General features: G+C 45.5%; 1 protein-coding gene across 3 annotated transcripts in view; it reads right to left on the bottom strand.

The window, feature by feature from the left end:
• Positions 1-19,666, bottom strand: part of LOC124388393 (protein sidekick-2-like) — a 263,177-nt gene that overhangs the window by 76,317 nt on the left and 167,194 nt on the right. For all 3 annotated transcript variants that reach the window (XM_046852961.1, XM_046852959.1, XM_046852960.1), the window contains exons 10-12: positions 11,099-11,215; positions 10,728-10,895; positions 10,483-10,585 (exon numbers count right to left, since the gene is read on the bottom strand). In XM_046852961.1, the coding sequence (XP_046708917.1) occupies positions 10,483-10,585; positions 10,728-10,895; positions 11,099-11,215 (388 nt within the window). The remainder of the gene's footprint in view (positions 1-10,482; positions 10,586-10,727; positions 10,896-11,098; positions 11,216-19,666) is intronic.

Raw genomic sequence — 19,666 nt, 5'->3', positions numbered from 1 at the left:
CAGCAAGGGTCCTCACTAGATCTAGGAAATATGACCACATCACCCCTGTTTTAATCAGTCTACACTGGCTCCCAATCAAATCTCGCATTGATTATAAAATATTACTACTGACGTATAAAGCACTTAACGGTCTCGCACCGCAGTATCTGAGTGAACTTCTGTACCAGTATGATCCTCCACGCCTACTTAGATCAAAAGGTGCTGGCTATCTGTTGGTTCCTCAAATAATGAAGACTACAGCAGGGGGCAGATCTTTCTCTTATAAAGCCCCACAGTTATGGAACAGCCTTCCAATCAGTGTTCGGGACTCAGACACAGTCTCAGTGTTCAAGTCGAGGTTGAAAACTTATTTATTTAGTCAAGCCTTTTATCAGTAGATTTTTCTTAGGTAAAGGCGCAGATCTGGAGGGAACATGGATATAGAGTGTTTGGTGAACTGGTATATTTGTATGCTGTCGTCCCTCACATTCACACGTTCACTCAGGTTTGTTGACGGTGGTGTGGTGGGTCGTCTCTTATCCCAGAGATCCCTCATGTCTGTGTTACCTTCTGGTTCTCCCTTTTAGTTATGCTGCCATAGCGAGTCTTGCGAGTCAAACTGCACAGTGACATTAACTTTCATACACCAATAGTTACACTTAATAATCCATATCCTTCTCTTCCCGTCACTCTCTCTCTCTCTCTCTCTCTCTCTCTCTCTCTCTCTCTCGGTCGAGTTAAACATGCTCCTGAGGCTCCAGTGACCACTGTTTCTGCCCCTCTCCTCCGTGGATCTTCACACTTCTGTGCAGCTTGGGACGGTCTCTCATCAACACCTTGGGTGGTTCCATATAATTCCGGAGTAGAACGGGTGCTTTTGAGGACGGATTGGACTGTAGTTGGTTTTGGCGGTCTGCTGCACTGACTCGGGCGTGCAGTTTGCTTCTGATCATCATCACTGTACCCCGCAACTTTGTATATATGCTTCAAATGGACATTTGGTGCAACCCAGATGAGGATGGGTTCCCTCTTGAGTCTGGTTCCTCTCAAGGTTTCTTCCTTATGCCATCTCGGGGAGTTTTTCCTTGCCACAGTTGCTCATCAGGGACAAACATACTTACAAAGAACATATTTACATTTAATCACCACATTATCTGTGTAAAGCTGCTTTGAGACAATGTTCATTGTTAAAAGCGCTATACAAATAAAAATGAATTGAATTGAATTGGTGTATAGTATAGGGTAGGGTACGAAAGTATAGTGAGGTGTATAGTATGGGGTAGGGTACGAGAGTATAGTGTGGTGTACAGTATAGGGTAGGGTACGAGAGTATAGTGAGGTGTATAGTATGGGGTAGGGTATGAGAGTATAGTGAGGTGTATAGTATAGGGTAGGGTACGAGAGTATAGTGAGGTGTATAGTATGGGGTAGAGTACAAGAGTATAGTGAGGTGTATAGTATAGGGTAGGGTGCGAGAGTATAGTGAGGTGTATAGTATAGGGTAGGGTAAGAGAGTATAGTGTGGTGTGTAGTATAAGGTAGGGTATGAGAGTATGGTGTGGTGTATAGTATAGGGTAGGGTACGAGAGTATAGTGTGTTGTATAGTATAGGGTAGGGTACGAGTATAGTGTGGTGTACAGTATAGGGTAGGGTACGAGAGTATAGTGTGTTGTATAGTATAGGGTAGGGTGCGAGAGTATAGTGAGGTGTATAGTATAGGGTAGGGTAAGAGAGTATAGTGTGGTGTATAGTATAGGGTAGGGTACGAGAGTTTAATGTGGTGTATAGTATAGGGTAGGGTAAGAGAGTATAGTTTGGTGTATAGTATAGGGTAGGGTAAGAGAGTATAGTGTGGTGTGTAGTATAAGGTAGGGTATGAGAGTATAGTGTGGTGTATAGTATAAGGTAGGGTACAAGAGTATAGTGTGGTGTATAGTATAGGGTAGGGTACGAGAGTATAGTGCGGTGTATAGTATGGGGTAGGGTACGAGACTACACTGCTTTACAGGTACAGGGCAGGAAGAGTTGTATGATGTTATTACCAAAGCTAAAACAACAACGTCAGTTAGATCCCATTCCAACTAAACTAATGAAGGAAGTGTTCCATACAGCTGGTGAGCCTCTTCTCAATATTAACTACTCACTATCTTTAGGTCACGTCCCTAAATCCCTCAAGTTAGCAGTTATTAAACCCCTCATTAAGAAACCTCATTTGGATCCAAACACACTATCAAATTACAGACATATTTCAAATCTCCCATTAATGTCTAAGATTTTAGAAAAGAATGTCACTGCCCAGTTCTGTTCCTACTTACAAGAAAACAATATCTTTGAACAGTTTCAGTCAGGTTTCAGGCCACATCATAGCACAGAAACTGCTCTAGTTATAATCACTAATGACCTGTTTTTCGCTTCAGACCAAGGCTTCATCCCTCTGTTAGTTGTACTAGATGTTAGTTCTGCATTCGACACTATAGATCATGATCTTCTCCTGGATCGCTTCATTTTAAATTACATCTGCATTCAGGGACAGGCATTAAGCTGGTTTAAATCCTACCTGTCTGATTGTTACCATTTTATAGACTTAAATGGAGAGCTATCCAGGTTAATGCTAGTAAATTATGGCATGCCACAAGGTTCAGTTTTAGGACCCCTGCTTTTCACAATAAACATGCTTCCCTTAGGAAATATTATTAGAAGGTATAGAATTAGCTTTCACGGTTATGCTGATGATACCCAGCTATATATCTCATCGAAACCAGATGATACACTCAATTAGCTCGGATTACTGAGTGTGTTAAAGAGTTAAAAGATTCGATGTCTCCTAACTGTCTATTATTAAATTCTGATAAGACTGAGATTTTGCTCATCTGCCCAAAAACCAGTACACAGAAACTCCAGCATTTCAACCTGCATTTAAACGGATGTTCTGTAACTACTAGTTCAATGGTAAAAGACCTGGGAGTTATTTTAGAGCACCTTGTCTTTTAAGAATCATATCAACCATGTTACAAAAACAGCCTTCTTCCCCCTTAGAAATATTTCTAAGCTAAGAAACATGTTGTCTATATCTGATGCAGAGAAGCTCGTCCATGCGTTAATGACCTCCAGAATTGACTATTGTCAATTTTTTGTCATTTTAACCATATGTAGCTGACGCAGTACACAGTGAAATAAAACAATGTTCCTACAGAACCCTGATGCTACATAAAACAACAATCATGAAAACAGAAAACACAGGGCCAAGTACTACTAAGAAAAATCCTTCCCACATAAAGTGCATGTGTGCAACCTGGTGCAAATAGTGCAAAAACACAAGACGGTGCAAGTCAATACACAAAACACAAAATAGCCCTGCCAGTAAACCTGTCGTAACAAGATAAAGCGAACAGTAGCAAAAATGTAAACAGAATATTGTGCAAAAGAGCAAATAGCAGCAATCCAGAAAGATGTGCAAAAATGGCATGTAAACACTTTGTGGTAATGATTTAATGAAGATGGCGCCGGTGAGGTCGGCTGCCGTCACAACTGCTCCGGCTACGGTTCTTCTTTTTTTGTTTATTTTATACTTTTATTTAACTAGTTTTAGTTCCATCTACACAAGATGGACATCATTAGATATTACAGAGACACTCTTATATCTATTGGTGTACAATGCACTCACCTTTCGCCGCTTTTAAACCCGGACCCATGCTGGCGGCGAGATCCTGAGGAGAACAAAGGGCGCGACCCGTACCGGCGTCCGCGAGGGAAACGAGCCGGCGTCAGGAACAGGCTGAGGGCACGCGCACACCGCCCTCCCTTACCTAGTATCCTGTTAGCCAACGTCCAGTCACTGGAGAACAAGCTCGACGACCTCAGGGCAAGGGTCAAGTTCCAGAGAGACATTCGGGACTGCAACCTTCTCTGCTTCACCGAGACATGGCTGAACCCAGCGGTACCGGACCACGCCATCCAGCCGGCCGAGTTTTTCTCGGTTTACCGCATGGACAGAACACTGGAGTCCGGGAAGTCAAGAGGAGGTGGAGTGTGTCTGATGGTAAACAACCACTGGTGCGACAGCGCGAGCATTGTTCCTCTTTCACGATCCTGCACACCAAAACCTGGAACTACTGACCATCAAATGTCGGCCCTTTTATCTGCCTCGGGAATTCAGCTCGGTCATAGTCAGTGGCGTTTATATTCCACCTCAAGCGGAGACGGACACTGCAGTATGAGACTTACATGAGTCACTAACGCAACACCAAACACAGCATCGGGACGCTGCGCTCATTGTGGTCCGAGATTTCAACAGTGCCAACCTCAAGCGCGCACTCCCGAACTTTCATCAGCACATCACCTGCCCCACCAGGGGCGAAAGAACACTGGACCACTGCTACACACCATTCAAGAACAGCTACAAGGCACAATCATGTCCACCGTTTGGGGAATCGGACCATGCTGCCATCTTCCTCATGCCTGTTTACAAACAAAGGCTGAAACAGGAAGCTTAGGTTCAGAGGGAGGTCGCGCGCTGGACTGACCAATCGGTGGCCGCTCTGCAGGACGCTTTGGATGACGCAGACTGGGACATGTTTCGGCGCAGCTCTGATGACGTCAACATGTTTACGGAAGCGGTTGTGGGATTCATCAGGAAACTAACAGATGATACGGTGCCAAAAACCACTATCAGAACGTTTCCCAACCAGAAGCCGTGGGTGGATAAAACCATCCGCGACGCTCTAAGATCCTGCTCCGCTGCCTACAACACGGGGCTCGCCACCGGGGACATGGATGAATACAAGGCTGCGTCTTACAGTGTTCGCAGAGCGGTGAAGGATGCAAAGCGGTGCTACGGGAGGAAACTGGAGTCACCGTTCCAACAAGGTGGCTCCAGGAGCCTGTGGCAGGGACTAAGAACAATAACGGACTATAAAATACCATCTTCCAGAATGGTGAATGCGAATGCTTTTCTGGCAGACGAGCTAAACACCTTTTACACTCGTTTCGAGGCTGCAGCTAACCACGCTAGAGAGCCGGAGAGGTAATTGCATTCACCATCTTGGAGCATGACGTGAGGAGGGCATTCAAGAGAGTGAATACCAGGAAGGCAGCAGGACCAGATGGCATCTCAGGTCGGGTTCTGAAAGCCTGCGCTGACCAGCTAGCACCGGTGTTCACCGAGATATTCAACCTCTCACTGGAACAGTCTGTTGTCCCCTCATGCTTCAAACAGTCCACCATTGTTCCTGTCCCGAAGAAACCTCAGCCCGTCTGCCTCAGTAGGGATGAAGTGCTTTGAGAAACTGGTCAGAGACTTCATCACTGCCTCACTACCGGACACACTGGACCCACTACAGTTTGCGTACCGTCAGAACCGTTCGACTGAGGACGCAATTGCACATCTTCTCCACACGACAATCAGCCACCTGGACCAAAGAAACGGGAATTACACAAAGATGCTGTTTGTTGACTACAGTTCAGCATTTAACACCATAATTCCCTTCACACTCACCTCTAAGTTGGAGGTCCTGGGACTCAGCCTGCCGCTGTGTCAATGGATCTCAAACTTCCTGACGGACAGACCACAAGCTGTACGGGTGGGAAAACACACCTCATCCACCCTCACCCTCAGCACTGGAGCTCCCCAGGGTTGTGTTCTGAGCCCCCTGCTGTACTCACTGTACACGTATGACTGTGTGGCCACTTCCAACTCCACCACCATCATCAAGTTTGCTGACGACACCGTTGTGGTGGGCCAGATCTCCAACAACGCTGAGACGGCCTACCTACAGGAGGTTAAAAACCTGGAGAGAACAACCTTCTCCTGAACGTCAGCAAGACTAAGAAGTTGATCGTGGACTTCAGCACAAAGCGGGAGCGGTCATACCAACCGCTAAACATCTGCGGGACTCCAGTGGAAAGAGTGGACAGTTTCCGGTACTTGGGTGTTCACATCACACAGGACCTGTCTTGGTCCTGTCACATCAACACCCTGGTGAAGAAGGCCCAGCAGCGTCTGTACCATCTGAGACGCTTAAGGGACTTTAAACTACCCTCTCAGGTGCTTAAGACTTTTTACACCTGCACCATTGAGAGCGTTCATTCAGAGCAGGCCATTCAGAGTTTAAACCAGGAAACACCCAGGATCTAAAAACTGGCCCACTCTCTCTATCATCACCCTTTTTCTCCTGCACAAATCACACTTTTCGTGCTACGGCACATTATACACTGGACTTGCACAGCACAGTGCACTTTACATTTCATATTTTTTTCATATTTATTTCATTTTTTTTTTCATATTTTTATATTCTTATTTTTATACCACACCATTCCGCACAAGGACACTTTACACCACACCTTACTGCACACGGACACTCATGGACACTTTACACCACACCAGACCGCACACTGACACTTTATGGACAATCAAAAACCATGCCTAACTTGTTTACTGTTGTTTACTGTTTAACTGCACACTGCCATAAGCATTTTTGTGTATATATATCTTTATATATCTTTATAAATCTCTATATCCTTATTTATCTGCCTTCTTTTCTTGTTATTATATTTTTCTTTTTAAAATTAGTTATTATATTTATAATTTTTATTCTCCTTTTCACCCCATTTTATTCCCTCATGCCGGACCGTCGTTAAAAGCATTTCACTGCATGTCGTACCCTGTATGTATGTGTATGTGACAAATAAAATTTGATTTGATTTGATTTGATTTGATTTGATTTGATTTAGTGTGAGTGGTACTGAATCATGGGTGTGCGAAGTGAGTACGAGTGTGTGTTGAGTCCGGTCTGTACAGATCACTCACACAGTTTTTTTTGTGTGTGTGTGTGTGTGTGTGTGTGTGTGTGTGTGTGTGTGTGTGTGTGTGTGAGAGAGTTCAGTTCAGTTGTGTGTTGAGAAACCTGATGGCTTGAGGGAAGAAACTGTTTCACAGTCTGGATGTGGCGACCCGAATGCTTCGGAACCGCTTCCCTGATGGTAGGAGAGTGCAAAGTGTGTGTGACGGGTGTGTGTGTGTGTGAGAGGGGTGTGCGGGGTCGTCCACAATGCTGTTGGCTTTGTGGATGCAGCGTGTGGTGTAAATGTCCATGATAGAGGGGAGAGAGACTCCGATGATCTTTTCAGCTGTTCTCACTATCCCCTGTAGAGTCTTGCAATCCGAGACGGTGCAGTTCCCAAACCAGGCAGTGATGCAGTTGCTCAGGATGCTCTCAATGGTCCTTCTGTAGAACGTGGTCAGGATGGGGGGAGGGAGATGGGCTTTCCTCAGCCTTTTCAGTAAGTAGAGACGCTGCTGGGCTTTTTTGGTGATGGAGCTGGTGTTGAGTGACTAGGTGAGGTTATCCACCAAGTGAACACAGAGGAATTTGGTGATCTTGACAATCTCCACTGAGGATATATCAATAATCAGTGGAGAATGGCCACTCTGTGCTCTCCTAAAGTCAACAACCATCTCTTTAGTTTTGTCCACGTTCAGAGACAGATTGTTTGCTCCACATCAGGCTGGTAACTGTTGCACCTCATCTCTGTATGCTGACTCGTCGTTCTTGCTGATTAGACCCACCACGGTCGTGTCATCGGCAAACTTAATGATGTGATTCAAACTGTGCATTGCTACACAGTCGTAAGTCAGCAGAGTGAACAGCAGTGGACTGAACACACGGCCCTGAGGGGCTCCAGTGCTCAGTGTGGTGGTGCTGGAAATGCTGTTTCCAATCCGGACTGCCTGAGGTCTCCCAGTCAGGAAGTCCAGGATCCAGTTACAGAGGGAGGTGTCCAGGCCCAGTAGGCTCAGCTTCTCAATCAGGTGCTGAGAGATGATCATGTTGAATGCTGAGCTGAAGTCTATAAACAGCATCCATACATAAGAGTCCTTGTTGTCTAGGTGGGTCAGGGCCAGATGGAAAATTGTGGAGATGGCATCGTCCGTGGACCGGTTTGGACGATACTCAAACTGCATGGGGTCCAGTGCGGGTGGAAGCTGTGTCTTGACTTGCCTCATGACGAGCCTCTCAAAGCACTTTATCACAATGGGTGTGAGTGCAACGAGATTATAGTCATTGAGGCAGGAGACAGTAGACTTCTTCGGCACAGGAATGGGATGGGATCAATAGTGCTGCTCCCTGAACATGTCCCAGTCAAAGCAGGCCTGGAGAGCAGACATAAATCCTCCTGGCCAGGTTCTCACCTGCTTCCAAACTGGTCTTGAATCCTGCTGAGTGGTCGGTATGCTGGGATTAGCATAAAAGAGAAGTGGATGGAGTACCCGAGGTGGGGGTGGGGCTTCGTCGGTATGCTGCCGCAAGTTTTACCGCACAGAGCTGCATTTCTGTCGGCACGAAACGCGGCTAGCCCGTCCAGCTGCATGGCAGTGTCCGGAACTCTGTCGCCCAGCCACGTCTCAGTGAACATAAAGATGCAGCAGTGTCTGTACTCACGCCAAGTAGCTTGTTGGAGTCTGATGTAGTCGAATTTATTGTCCAAGGAGCAGACATTTGCCAGCAGTAGAGATGGTAGGGCAGGCCGGCTAGAGTAAGCTTTTAGCCTAGCAGTAGCATCCGATCGCTTTCCGCACTTCTGCTTCCTCGAGCAATGCTTTCGATTCCTCCTCCTCCGCCCATCCCCCACAGGCGACTTCGAGTTTTTGGCGGTGGTACACAGGGACACCAGTTGCTCCAATGTCCATTTGTTGCGTAAGGTGGCAAAGTGAAAGTAGCACCATTTTGGTGTATAGTGGTGTATAGTATGGGGTAGGGTATGAGAGTATAGTGTTGGGTAAGGTATAGGGTAGGGTATGAGAGTATAGTGTGGTGTATAGTATAGGGTAGGTTATGAGAGTATAGTGTTGTGTATAGTATAGGGTAGGTTATGAGAGTATAGTGTTGTGTATAGTATGAGTTAGGTTATGAGAGTATAGTGTGGTGTATAGTATAGGGCAGGGTATGAGAATAGTGTGGTGTATAGTATGAGGTATGGTATGAGGTATAGTATGGGGTAGGGTATGAGTATATTATTGGGTAGGCTAAGAGAATAGTGTGGTGTATATATAGGGTAGGGTATGAGTATAGTGTGGTGTATATATAGGGTGGGGTATGAGGTGTAGTGTGGTGTATAGTATAGGGTAGGGTATGAGAGTATAGTTTGGTGTATAGTATAGGGTAGGGTATGAGAGTATAGTGTGGTGTATAGTATAGGGTAGGGTATGAGTATAGTGTGGTGTATAGTATAGTGTAGGGCAGGGTATGAGTATAGTTTGGTGTATAGTATAGGGTAGGGTATGAGAGTATAGTGTGGTGTATAGTATAGGGTGGGGTATGAGGTATAGTGTGGTGTATAGTATAGGGTAGGGTATGAGAGCATAGTGTGGTGTATAGTATGGGGTGGGGTATGAGAGTATAGTGTGGTGTTTAGTGTAGGGTATGAGAGTAAAGTGTGGTGTATAGTATAGGGTGGGGTATGAGAGTATAATGTGGTGTATAGTATAGGGTGGGGTATGAAAGTATAGTGTGGTGTATAGTATAGGGCAAGGTATGACAGCATAGTGGGGGTATAGTATGGGGTGGGGTATGAGAGTATAGTGTGGCGTATAGTATAGGGCAGTGTATGAGCGTATAGTGTGGTGTATAGTATGGGGTAGGGTATGAAAGTAAAGTGTGGTGTATAGTGTAGGGCAGGGTATGAGAGTATAGTGTGGTGTATAGTACAGGGTAGGGTATGAGGTGTAGTGTGGTGTATAGTATGGGGCAGGGTATGAGAGTATAGTGTGGTCTATAGTATGGGGCAGGGTATGAGAGTGTAGTGTGGTGTATAGTATGGGGCAGGGTATGAGAGTATAGGGTGGTCTATAGTATGGGGTAGGGTATGAGAGTGTAGTGTGGTGTATAGTATAGTGTAGGGTATGAGAGTATAGTGTGGTGTATAGTATAGGGCAGGGTATGAGAGTATAGTGTGGTCTATAGTATAGGGGTATGAGGGAATGTAGGATGAGCAGTGAAAGTATATTTCAGAAAGTTCAGGTTTAAGGATCCAAGGCGGATGTGAAGAGAGCGGGGAGAAGCGAGTGTGCAGAGCTGATTCGGGAAGCAGATTCTGAAAGCCGATTCAGAGAGCCGATTCAGGGAGCAGATTCAGGAAACCAATTCCGGGAGCCAAACTCGGAGAGCCAACGTGTGGGGAGGGCGAGCTGGAAGTCGGAGTGCGTTGAGCGCGTTCAGAACCGAGCCGGGAGTCTGAGCGCATTCAGCGCGAGCAAAGTAGAGCCGTTAAGCTGAGGGAAAGTCGGGATAACAGGCGTGGTCGGGAAACCGAAGGACAGAAAGGTATGAACGGAAACAGGTCAGTAACATAAAGACAAACAAAACAAAGTTACTCAGGAGAGTGATCAGGGCAAGCCTAAAGACAATCTTGCACCGACTGGAGGATTCTGGCGTCCAAATTGTGTGTTTAAAGTGATGATTCTATACATTAAATGTGGATTGGGGTGGGCGATGGGTGGGGTTTACCTGACTGTAACACTGGGATCATGAGACACTCCACATGTCAGAGTTGCCTTAGTGCCCTTAATCACACTCTGATCCTGAGGTGGGGTTGAGATACGTGTACGAGCTATAGAAACACACACACACACACACACACACACACACACACACACACACACACACACACAGTTATACAAGTTATACAAGTTATACAAAACATTATACATGATTCCACTTAGAATTTACCTTTACCACACACACACACTTACCCCACACATCAAGGTGTGCTGATGCCTGGTCAATGCCACGTGAGTTGCTTGCAGTACAGGTGAGTCTACCTGAGTCAGACAGGTGGGCAGGGCTTATCAAGAGGCTGCCCGACTCTAACAGGGTGAATCGGGGCAACTGGACTGACCCACTTGCTAGTACATGCTCACCTACACACACACACACACACACACACACACACACACACACACACACACACTGTTTGAAAATGTATTTTTTGTTATTTAGTGTCTGTTTTGATTTTTCATTCAGTGTGTTGGTTTCTGAGATTCTGTGTGTGTGTGTGTGTGTGTGTGTGTGTGTGTGTGTGTGTGTGTGTGTGTGTGTGTTGGTTTGTTTAAGAGAGATGCACCTTTCTGCCAAGTGATAGCAGGACGTGGAGCTCCCGCTGTCTCACAGTGTAAAATGACTGACATCCCATCAATCACAGTGCTGTCTAATGGACCTTCAGTAATGTTTGGTGCAATACCTGAGAGAACACACACACACACACACACACACACACACACACACACACACAAATGTAGTGTCTGTATAGTGTTCTAGTGTTTCCAATCATAGTAAAAGAGAAAATTAAAAAAGCAGACACTCAGAGTGAAAGTGGGACAGAGACACAGCTGGAGGCAGAATAACATCACTTCCTGTGATCAGTGTGTAGAGGAATGTACACAGGGTAAGTACCAGGACCAGTACCAGGGTAAGTACCAGGATTAGTACCAGGGTAAGTACCAGGACACGTACCAGGGTAAGTACTAGGACCCGTACCAGGGTAAGTACCAGGACCCATACCAGGGTAAGTACCAGGACTAGTACCAGGGTAATGTGTTTATTCTCTTTATGGAGGACTAAAATATCCAGCCTTCCTTTCATTCTGCACCTGGATTCTCTGAATCTTCAGATCCTGTGCTAATGCTACATAATATATATTCTGCAATTCATGAACCTGCTTCTTCCATCCTTTCTCAACCCTTCATTCAGTCCTTTTTACTTTCAGAACATATTGTAATATTTTCAGATTCTAGAAATGTGTTTTGTCATAATATTCTTCGATCTTTGGTACATATAGAGTTCCCTCTGGTGTGAAGAAATCATTCTGTACACTTCCCTCTGATGCACGGAAAGTGTGGCCTTCTGCTTCCAGGTGAATTTATTCCAACTCAAATTTGATTTATTATATTCATATCCAGCACAGTACAGCATGCAGTGAAATGCTTTTACAGCTGCTTTTTTTACATGAATGTAATAAAACAAAGTACATTTTTAGTAAATATATATATTATTCAATCATTCAAATATTGCAATAAAACATTTATAATAAAATCAAATCAAAGTGGAAAATAATTTACATACAACCGAACTTTCCAAAAGAAAGTTAAACACAAAAAATATATATATAATGCAATGACCTGCAAATCTCATTATCCCATATTTTATTCACAATAGAACATAGTAAACATATCACATGTTGAAACGCTTCTCTCTCCACTGAGGTTCTGTTCATCTCAAGCAGGTAGAAGCTCTGTTCCCGCTTTATGCTGATGTCCTTAACTAGCTCTAATGTCTTGGTGACTTTCAAGAGGGCATTGTTCCCCTGGAATTAATATAATGTTTTACAACAATGGCGTGAGGAAACTTCTGAGAGTGGTAGAATTCGAAGGTGCCACACAGTGGTAGGTGTATAAAGAGTACAGCAGGGGTTTAATACACATATTGTGTGGCTTCAGTGACGTGAGTAATCATGAGGACAAGTCAGTCCATACTAAATGCGAGAAAGGAGAACTGGAGGAGAGTGGAGGTTCGGATTGGTACTTTAAATGTTGGTACTATGACTGGTAAAGGGAGAGAGGGAGCTGATATGATGGAGAGGAGAAAGGTAGATACGTTGTGTTCAAGTCAAGTTTATCTTTATTACGCTTTTCACAACAAACACTGTCTCAAAGCAGCTTTACAGAATTTAACAGTGAAGGTGAATGGTGTGTGTTTATCCCTGATGAGCACCACTGAGACTGTGAAAAACTCCCTTAGATGTCATGAGGGAGAAACCTTGAGAAGAACCAGACTCAAAAGCAGAACCTCATCCTCATTTGGGTGACATCAAGAGTGTAATTATAGTCTTTTTAACACTACAGAACACTGGAGAGAGAGAACTAACTTGAGCACTGGAGTGTGTGATTATGAGTGATGATCTTTCTACAGACTTTATGATTATAAACTATAAAATAGCTCAGCATTTACAATCATCACAGATCCAACACCAGCTTCTCCATGCCAGAGCCTTTAAACACTCCAGGAGGTCCAATGTCCACATGAAGTGGGATCCAGTTGGCGCTGGTACGTCTCTAGATGGTTCGGGAAGTTTGGGTTAAATCTACTTCTTTAAAGGTCTTTAAAGGTGGGACGTGACTGGAGCTGGATCAACCTCAGGAATTAGTGTAGCTGCTGTTAATGATATTAACAGCACAAGTTGATAATGTGCATGTGATCAGATGTTCTGGAGCACAAGGTTATGATGTGACGTATGTTATGTGTAGAACTCACTAAAAAGATACGTCTTTAATCTGCACTTAAACTGGGAGAGTGTGTCTGAGCCCCGAACACTGTCAGGAAGACTATTTTAAAGATTAGGAGATAAATGTGAGAATGTTCTACCACTATCAGGAGACCAAGTGGAAAGGGAGTAAGACCAGGAACATTGGAGGTGGGTTTTAACTGTTCTATCATGGTGTGGATGGAAAGAGAAATGGTCAAGTCAAGTCAAGTCAAGTTTATTTGTATAGCGCTTTTCACAACAGACATTGTCTCAAAGCAGCTTTACACAAATCAACAGTGATGGTGAATGGTGTGCATTTGTCCCTGATGAGCAAGCCGTGGCGACTGTGGCAAGGAAAAACTCCCTTAGATGTTATGAGGAAGAAACCTTGGGAGGAACCAGACTCAAAAGGGGAACCCATCCTCATCTGGGTGACATCAAGAGTTTGATCATAAATCTTTCAACAATACAGAACACTGAAGAGTGAGAACTAACATGATTACTGGAGTATAAGATTATAAGTAATGTTCTTTCTGCAGTCTTAAACAGTCTATATGGTTAGTAGCTCCGAGTTTTATAAGCTCAGCATTTGTGATCACCACAGATCCAGCATCAGCTTCTCCATGCCAGAGCCTTTAAACACTCCAGGAGGTCCAATGTCAAAACTCCACACATGTAGCAGGATCCAAATGGCACTGGTACGTCTCTAGATGGTTCAGGATGGTGTAGGGGTGATTCTGAAGGAAGAGTACAGTAAAAGTGTAGTGGAGGTGAAGAGAGTTTCTGATAGGGTGATGAACGTGAAGCTGGAAGTTGAAGGGGTGATGATAAATGTCATCAGTGCTTATGCTCCACAAGTGGGTTGTGAGATGGAGGAAAAGCAAAAATTCTGGAGTGAGTTGGAGTAAGTGGTAGAAGGTGAACCTAGGAATGAACGATTGGTGATTGAGGCAGACTTTAATGGGCATGTAGGTGAAGGGAACAGAGGTGATGAGGTGATGGTAGGTATGGCTTTAAGGAGAGGAATGTGGAAAGGGCAGATATGGTGGTAGAAGTATGGAAATGGCAGTGGTGAACACGTATTTTAAGAAGAAGGAGGATCATAGTGTGACGTATAAGAGTGGAGGAAGGTGCACACAGGTGGACTATGTTCTATGTAGGAGATGTAGCCTGACTGAGTTCGGAGACTGTAAGGTTTTGGCAGGGGACAGTCTAGCTAGACAGCATCGGATGGTGGTCTGTAGGATGGTTTTGGTGGTGAAGAAGAAGAGGAGGAGAGTGAGGACTGAAAGAAGAATAAGATGGTGGAAACTGAAGAAGGAAAACTGTAGTGTGAGATTCAGGGAGGAGCTCAGTCAGGGGCTCTGTTTGGTGCTGGTTGATTGGGCAACTACTGCAGAAGTGATAAAGGAGACAGTTAGAAAGGTACTTGGTGTGACATCTGGAAATAGAAAGGAAGACAAAGAGACATGGTGGTGGAATGAGGAAGTGCAGGAGAGCATAAGGAAAAAGAGGTTGGAGAAACAGAATGAGTGATGAGAAAAGTAGGCAGGAGTACAAGGAGATGCAGCAGCATGTAAAGAGGGATGTGGCAAAAGCCAAGGAAAAGGCATATGAGGAGCTGTAGGAGAAGTTGGACACTAAGGAAGGAGAAAAGGATTTATAGCGATTGGCCAGGCAGAGAAACCGAGCTGGGAAGGATGTGCTGCAAGTTAGAGCAATAAAGGATGGAGATGGAAATGTGTTGACTAGTGAAAAGAGTGTGTTGAGAAGATGGAGGGAGGATTTTGAGCAGCTGATGAATGAGGAAAATCAGAGAGAGAGAAGGTTGGATGATGTGGAGTTGGTGAAGCAGGAAGTGGATAGGATTAGTAAGAAGGAAGTGAGAGCAGTGATTAAGAGGATGAAGAGTGGAAAGTCGGTTGGACCAGATGACATACCGGTAGAAGCATGGAGATGTTTAGGAGAGATGCATTGGAGTTTTTAACAAGATTTTTCAACAAGAGTTTAGAAGGTGAGAAGATGCCTGAGGAATGGAGAAGTAGTGTGCTGGTACCGATCTTTAAGCATAAGGGAGATGTGCAGACCTGCAGTAACTACAGGGGAATAAAGTTGATCAGTCACACCATGAAGTTATAGGAAAGAGTAGTGGAAGCCAGGCTGAGAGAAGAGGTGACTATCTGTGAGCAACAGTATGGTTTCATGCCGAGGAAGAGCACCACAGATGCATTATTTGCTTTGAGGATGTTGATGAAGAAGTATAGAGAAGGACAGAAGGAATTGCATTGTGTGTTTGTGGATTTAGAGAAAGCGTACGACAGGGTGCCAAGAGAGGAGTTGTGGTATTGTATGAGGAAGTCTGGTGTGTCAGAGAAGTATGTGAGGGTGGTGCAGGACATGTATGGGGACAGTGTAACAGCAGTGAAGTGTGCAGTAGGAAAGACAGACTGGTTCAGGGTAAAGGTTGGACTGCATCAAGGATCGGCCCTGAGCCCTTTCCTGTTTGCAGTGGTGATGGACAGGTTGACAGACGAGGTCAGACAGGAGTCTCCGTGGACTATGATGTTTGCAGATGATATTGTAATTCAGAGACAGAGTACATGTGTGTGAATGAGAGGGAGGGCATTGAAGGGGTGTGGTTACAGGGAGAGGAGGTGGAGGAGGTGGAGGAGTTCAGGTACCTGGGGTCAACAGTGCAAAGTAATGGAGAGTGTATTAGAGAAGTGAAGAAAAGAGTGCAGGCAGGGTGGAGTGGGTGGAGAAGAGTGACAAGAGTGATTTGTGATAGTAAGGTATCTGCAAGAATGAAAGGGAAAGTTTTTAGGACTGTGGTGAGACCTGCGATGTTGTATGGATTAGAGACAGTAGCATTGAGTAAAAGACAGGAGGTGGAGCTGGAGGTAGCAGAGCTAAAGATGTTAAGGTTTTCGTTGGGAGTGACGATGATGGACAGGATTAGAAATTAGTTTATTAGAGGGACAGCCCATGTAGGATGTTTTGGTGACAAGGTGAGGGAGGCGAGATTGAGATGGTTTGGACATGTGCAGAGGAGGGACACGATCCGCCAAGATGGCGCCGGTGAGGTCGGCTGCCGTCACAACTGCTCTGGCTGTGTTTTCTCTTTTTTTGTTTATTTTATACGTTTATTTAAATAGTTACATTTCCATCTACACATGATGGACATCATTAGATATGACAGAGACACTCTTATATCTATTGGTGAACAATGCACTCACCTTTTGCCGTTTTTAAACCCGGACCTATGCTGGCCGAGAGAGATCCTGAGGGAGAACAAAGGACGCGACCCGTACTGGCGTCCGCGAGGGAAACAAGCAGGTGTCAGGAACAGGCTGAGGGCATGACCACACCGTGCTCCCTTACCTAGTATCCTGTTAGCCAACGTCCAGTCACTGGAAAACAAGCTCGACGACCTCAGGGCAAGGGTCAAGTTCCAGAGAGACATTCGGGACTGCAACCTTCTCTGCTTCTCTGCAACCCAGAGGTACCAGACCACGCCATCCAGCCGGCCGAGTTTTTCTCGGTTTACCGCATGGACAGAACACTGGAGTCCGGGAAGTCAAGAGGAGGTGGAGTGTGTTTGATGGTGAACAACCACTGGTGCGACAGCGCGAGCATCGTTCCTCTTTCACGCTCCTGCACACCAAAACTGGAACTACTGACCATCAAATGTCGGCCCTTTTATCTACCTCGGGAATTCAGTTCGATCATAGTCAGTGCCGTTTATATACCACCTCAAGCAGACACGGAAACTGCAGTATGGGAATTACATGAGACACTAACTCTTCACCAAACACAGCATCAGGACGCTGCGCTCATTGTGGTCGGAGATATCAACAGTGCCAACCTCAAGCGCGCACTACCGAACTTTTATCAGCACATCACCTGCCCCACCAGGGGCGAAAGAACACTGGACCACTGATACACAACATTCAAGAACAGCTACAAGGCACAATCACGTCCATCGTTTGGGAAATCGGGCCATGCCGCCATCTTCCTCATGCCTGTTTACAAACAAAGGCTGAAACAGGAAGCTCCGGTTCAGAGGGAGGTCGCGCGCTGGACTGACCTATCGGTGGCCGCTCTGCAGGATGCTTTGGATGATGCAGACTGGGACATGTTGCGGCGCAGCTCTGATGACGTCAACATTTTTATGGAAGCGGTTGTGGGATTCATCGGGAAACTAGCGGATGATACGGTGCAGAAAACCACCATCAGAACGTTTCCCAACCAGAAGCCGTGGGTGGATAAAAACATCCGCGACGCTCTGAGATCCCGCTCCGCTGCCTACAACACGGGGCTCGCCACCGGGGGACATGGAAGAGTACAAGGCTGCGTCCTACAGTGTTCGCAGAGCGGTGAAGGATGCAAAGCGGTGCTACGGGAGGAAACTAGAGTCACAGTTTCAACATGGTGGCTCTAGGAGCCTGTGGCAGGGACTAAGGACAATAACGGACTATAAAACACCATCTTCTAGAATGGTAAATGCGGACGCTTTAGCTCTGGCAGACGAGCTAAACACCTTTTACGCTCGTTTCGAGGCTGCAGCTAACCACGCTAGCGGCGCTAGCGGCACAACCAGCATGCACGCCGAGAGAGCCAGAGAAGTAAACACGTTCACCACCTCAGAGCATGACGTGAGGAGGGCATTCAGGAGAGTGAATACCAGGAAGGCAGCAGGACCAGATGGCATCACAGGTCGGGTTCTGAAAGCCTGCGCTGACTAGCTAGCACCGGTGTTCACTGAGATATTCAACCTCTCCCTGGAACAGTCTGTTGTCCCCTCATGTTTTAAACAGTCCACCATTGTTCCTGTCCTAAAGAAACCCCAGCCCACCTGCCTTAATGACTATCGCCCTGTAGCCATGACCTCAGTAGTGATGAAGTGCTTTGAGAGACTGGTCAGAGACTTCATCACTGCTTCACTACCAGACACACTGGACCCATTACAGTTTGCGTACCGTCAGAACCGCTCTACTGAGGACGCCATTGCTCATCTCCTCCACACCAAGATGAGCCACCTGGACCAAAGAAACGGGAATTATGCAAAGATGTTGTTCGTGGACTAAGTTGGAGGTCCTGGGACTCAGCCAGCCGTTGTTTCAATGGATCTCTAACTTTCTGACAGACAGACCACAAGCCGGGTGGGAAAACACACCTCATCCACCCTCAACCTCACTTTAAACTACCCTCTTAGGTGCTTAAGACTTTCTACACCTGCACCATTGAGAGCGTTCTGACGGGTAGCATCACTTCCTGGTTTGGGAACAGCACCATGCAGGACAGGCAAGCCCTCCAGTGGGTGGTGCGTTCAGCTGAACTTACCATGCACACCGAGCTCCCTGACCTGCGGGACATCTACAGCATGCGGTGCAGGACCAGAGCCAGGAAGATTGTGAAGGACCTCAGCCATCCCAACAATGGACTCTTCTTTGTTGTGTTCAGGGAAACGCTTCCGCTCCCTTACAGCGAACACAGAGAGAATGAAGAGGAGCTTCTTCCTGCAGGCCAGTCGGTGTTTAAACCAGGAAACACCCAGGATCTGAAGACTGGCCCACTCTCTCCATCATCACACTTCTTCTCTGTACATATTCAACCTTTCGCACCACGACACTTTAAACTCTGGACTTGCACAGCAAAGTGCACTTTATATTTATTTTATTTTATACCACACCATACCACACACAGACACTTACAGACCTTTACACCACACTATACCGCACACGGACACTTTATGGACAACCCACCACAAAATTGTCTATTGTTTACACTTTGTTACACACTGTTTACTGTTTACTGTTTCACTGTCTACTGCCATAAGAATTTTTTTGTATATACATTTTTCTCTTTGTTTCACATACATATATCTTTATATATCTTTTATATCTTTATATTCTTATATCTTATTTTATATAGTTTTTTATACTTTATTTATCTGCTTCTTTTCTTTTTTCCCCATCTTATTCCCTCTTGCCGGACCGTTGTATAAAGCATTTCACTGCATGTCGTACCCTGTATGTATGTGTATGTGATGAATAAAATTTGATTTGATTTGATTATATTGGTAGAAGAATGTTGAGGATGGAGCGACCAGGTAGGAGGAAAAGAGGAGGGCCAAGGAGGAGGTTCATGGATGTTTTGAGGGAAGACATGCAGGTAGTTGGTGTGAAAGAGGCGGATGTAGAGGACAGGGTGGTATGGAGACGGATGATCCGCTGTGGCGACCCCTAATGGGAGCAGTCGAAAGAAGAAGAAGATCATTGACGGACTAAGATGGAATTTCAGTGGTACTGAATATGACCAAGGTAACGTCTCATAGAAGATAAAAAGACATTTGTTGACATTTGATGGATGAAGATCCAGGTTGAGTGC

The sequence above is a fragment of the Silurus meridionalis genome, chromosome 7, assembly GCF_014805685.1.
Source record: "Silurus meridionalis isolate SWU-2019-XX chromosome 7, ASM1480568v1, whole genome shotgun sequence".
NCBI classification, from domain to species: Eukaryota; Metazoa; Chordata; class Actinopteri; order Siluriformes; family Siluridae; genus Silurus; species Silurus meridionalis.
Note: the sequence above shows the minus strand (reverse complement) of the source record. Positions and strands in the feature narration are given on the sequence as shown.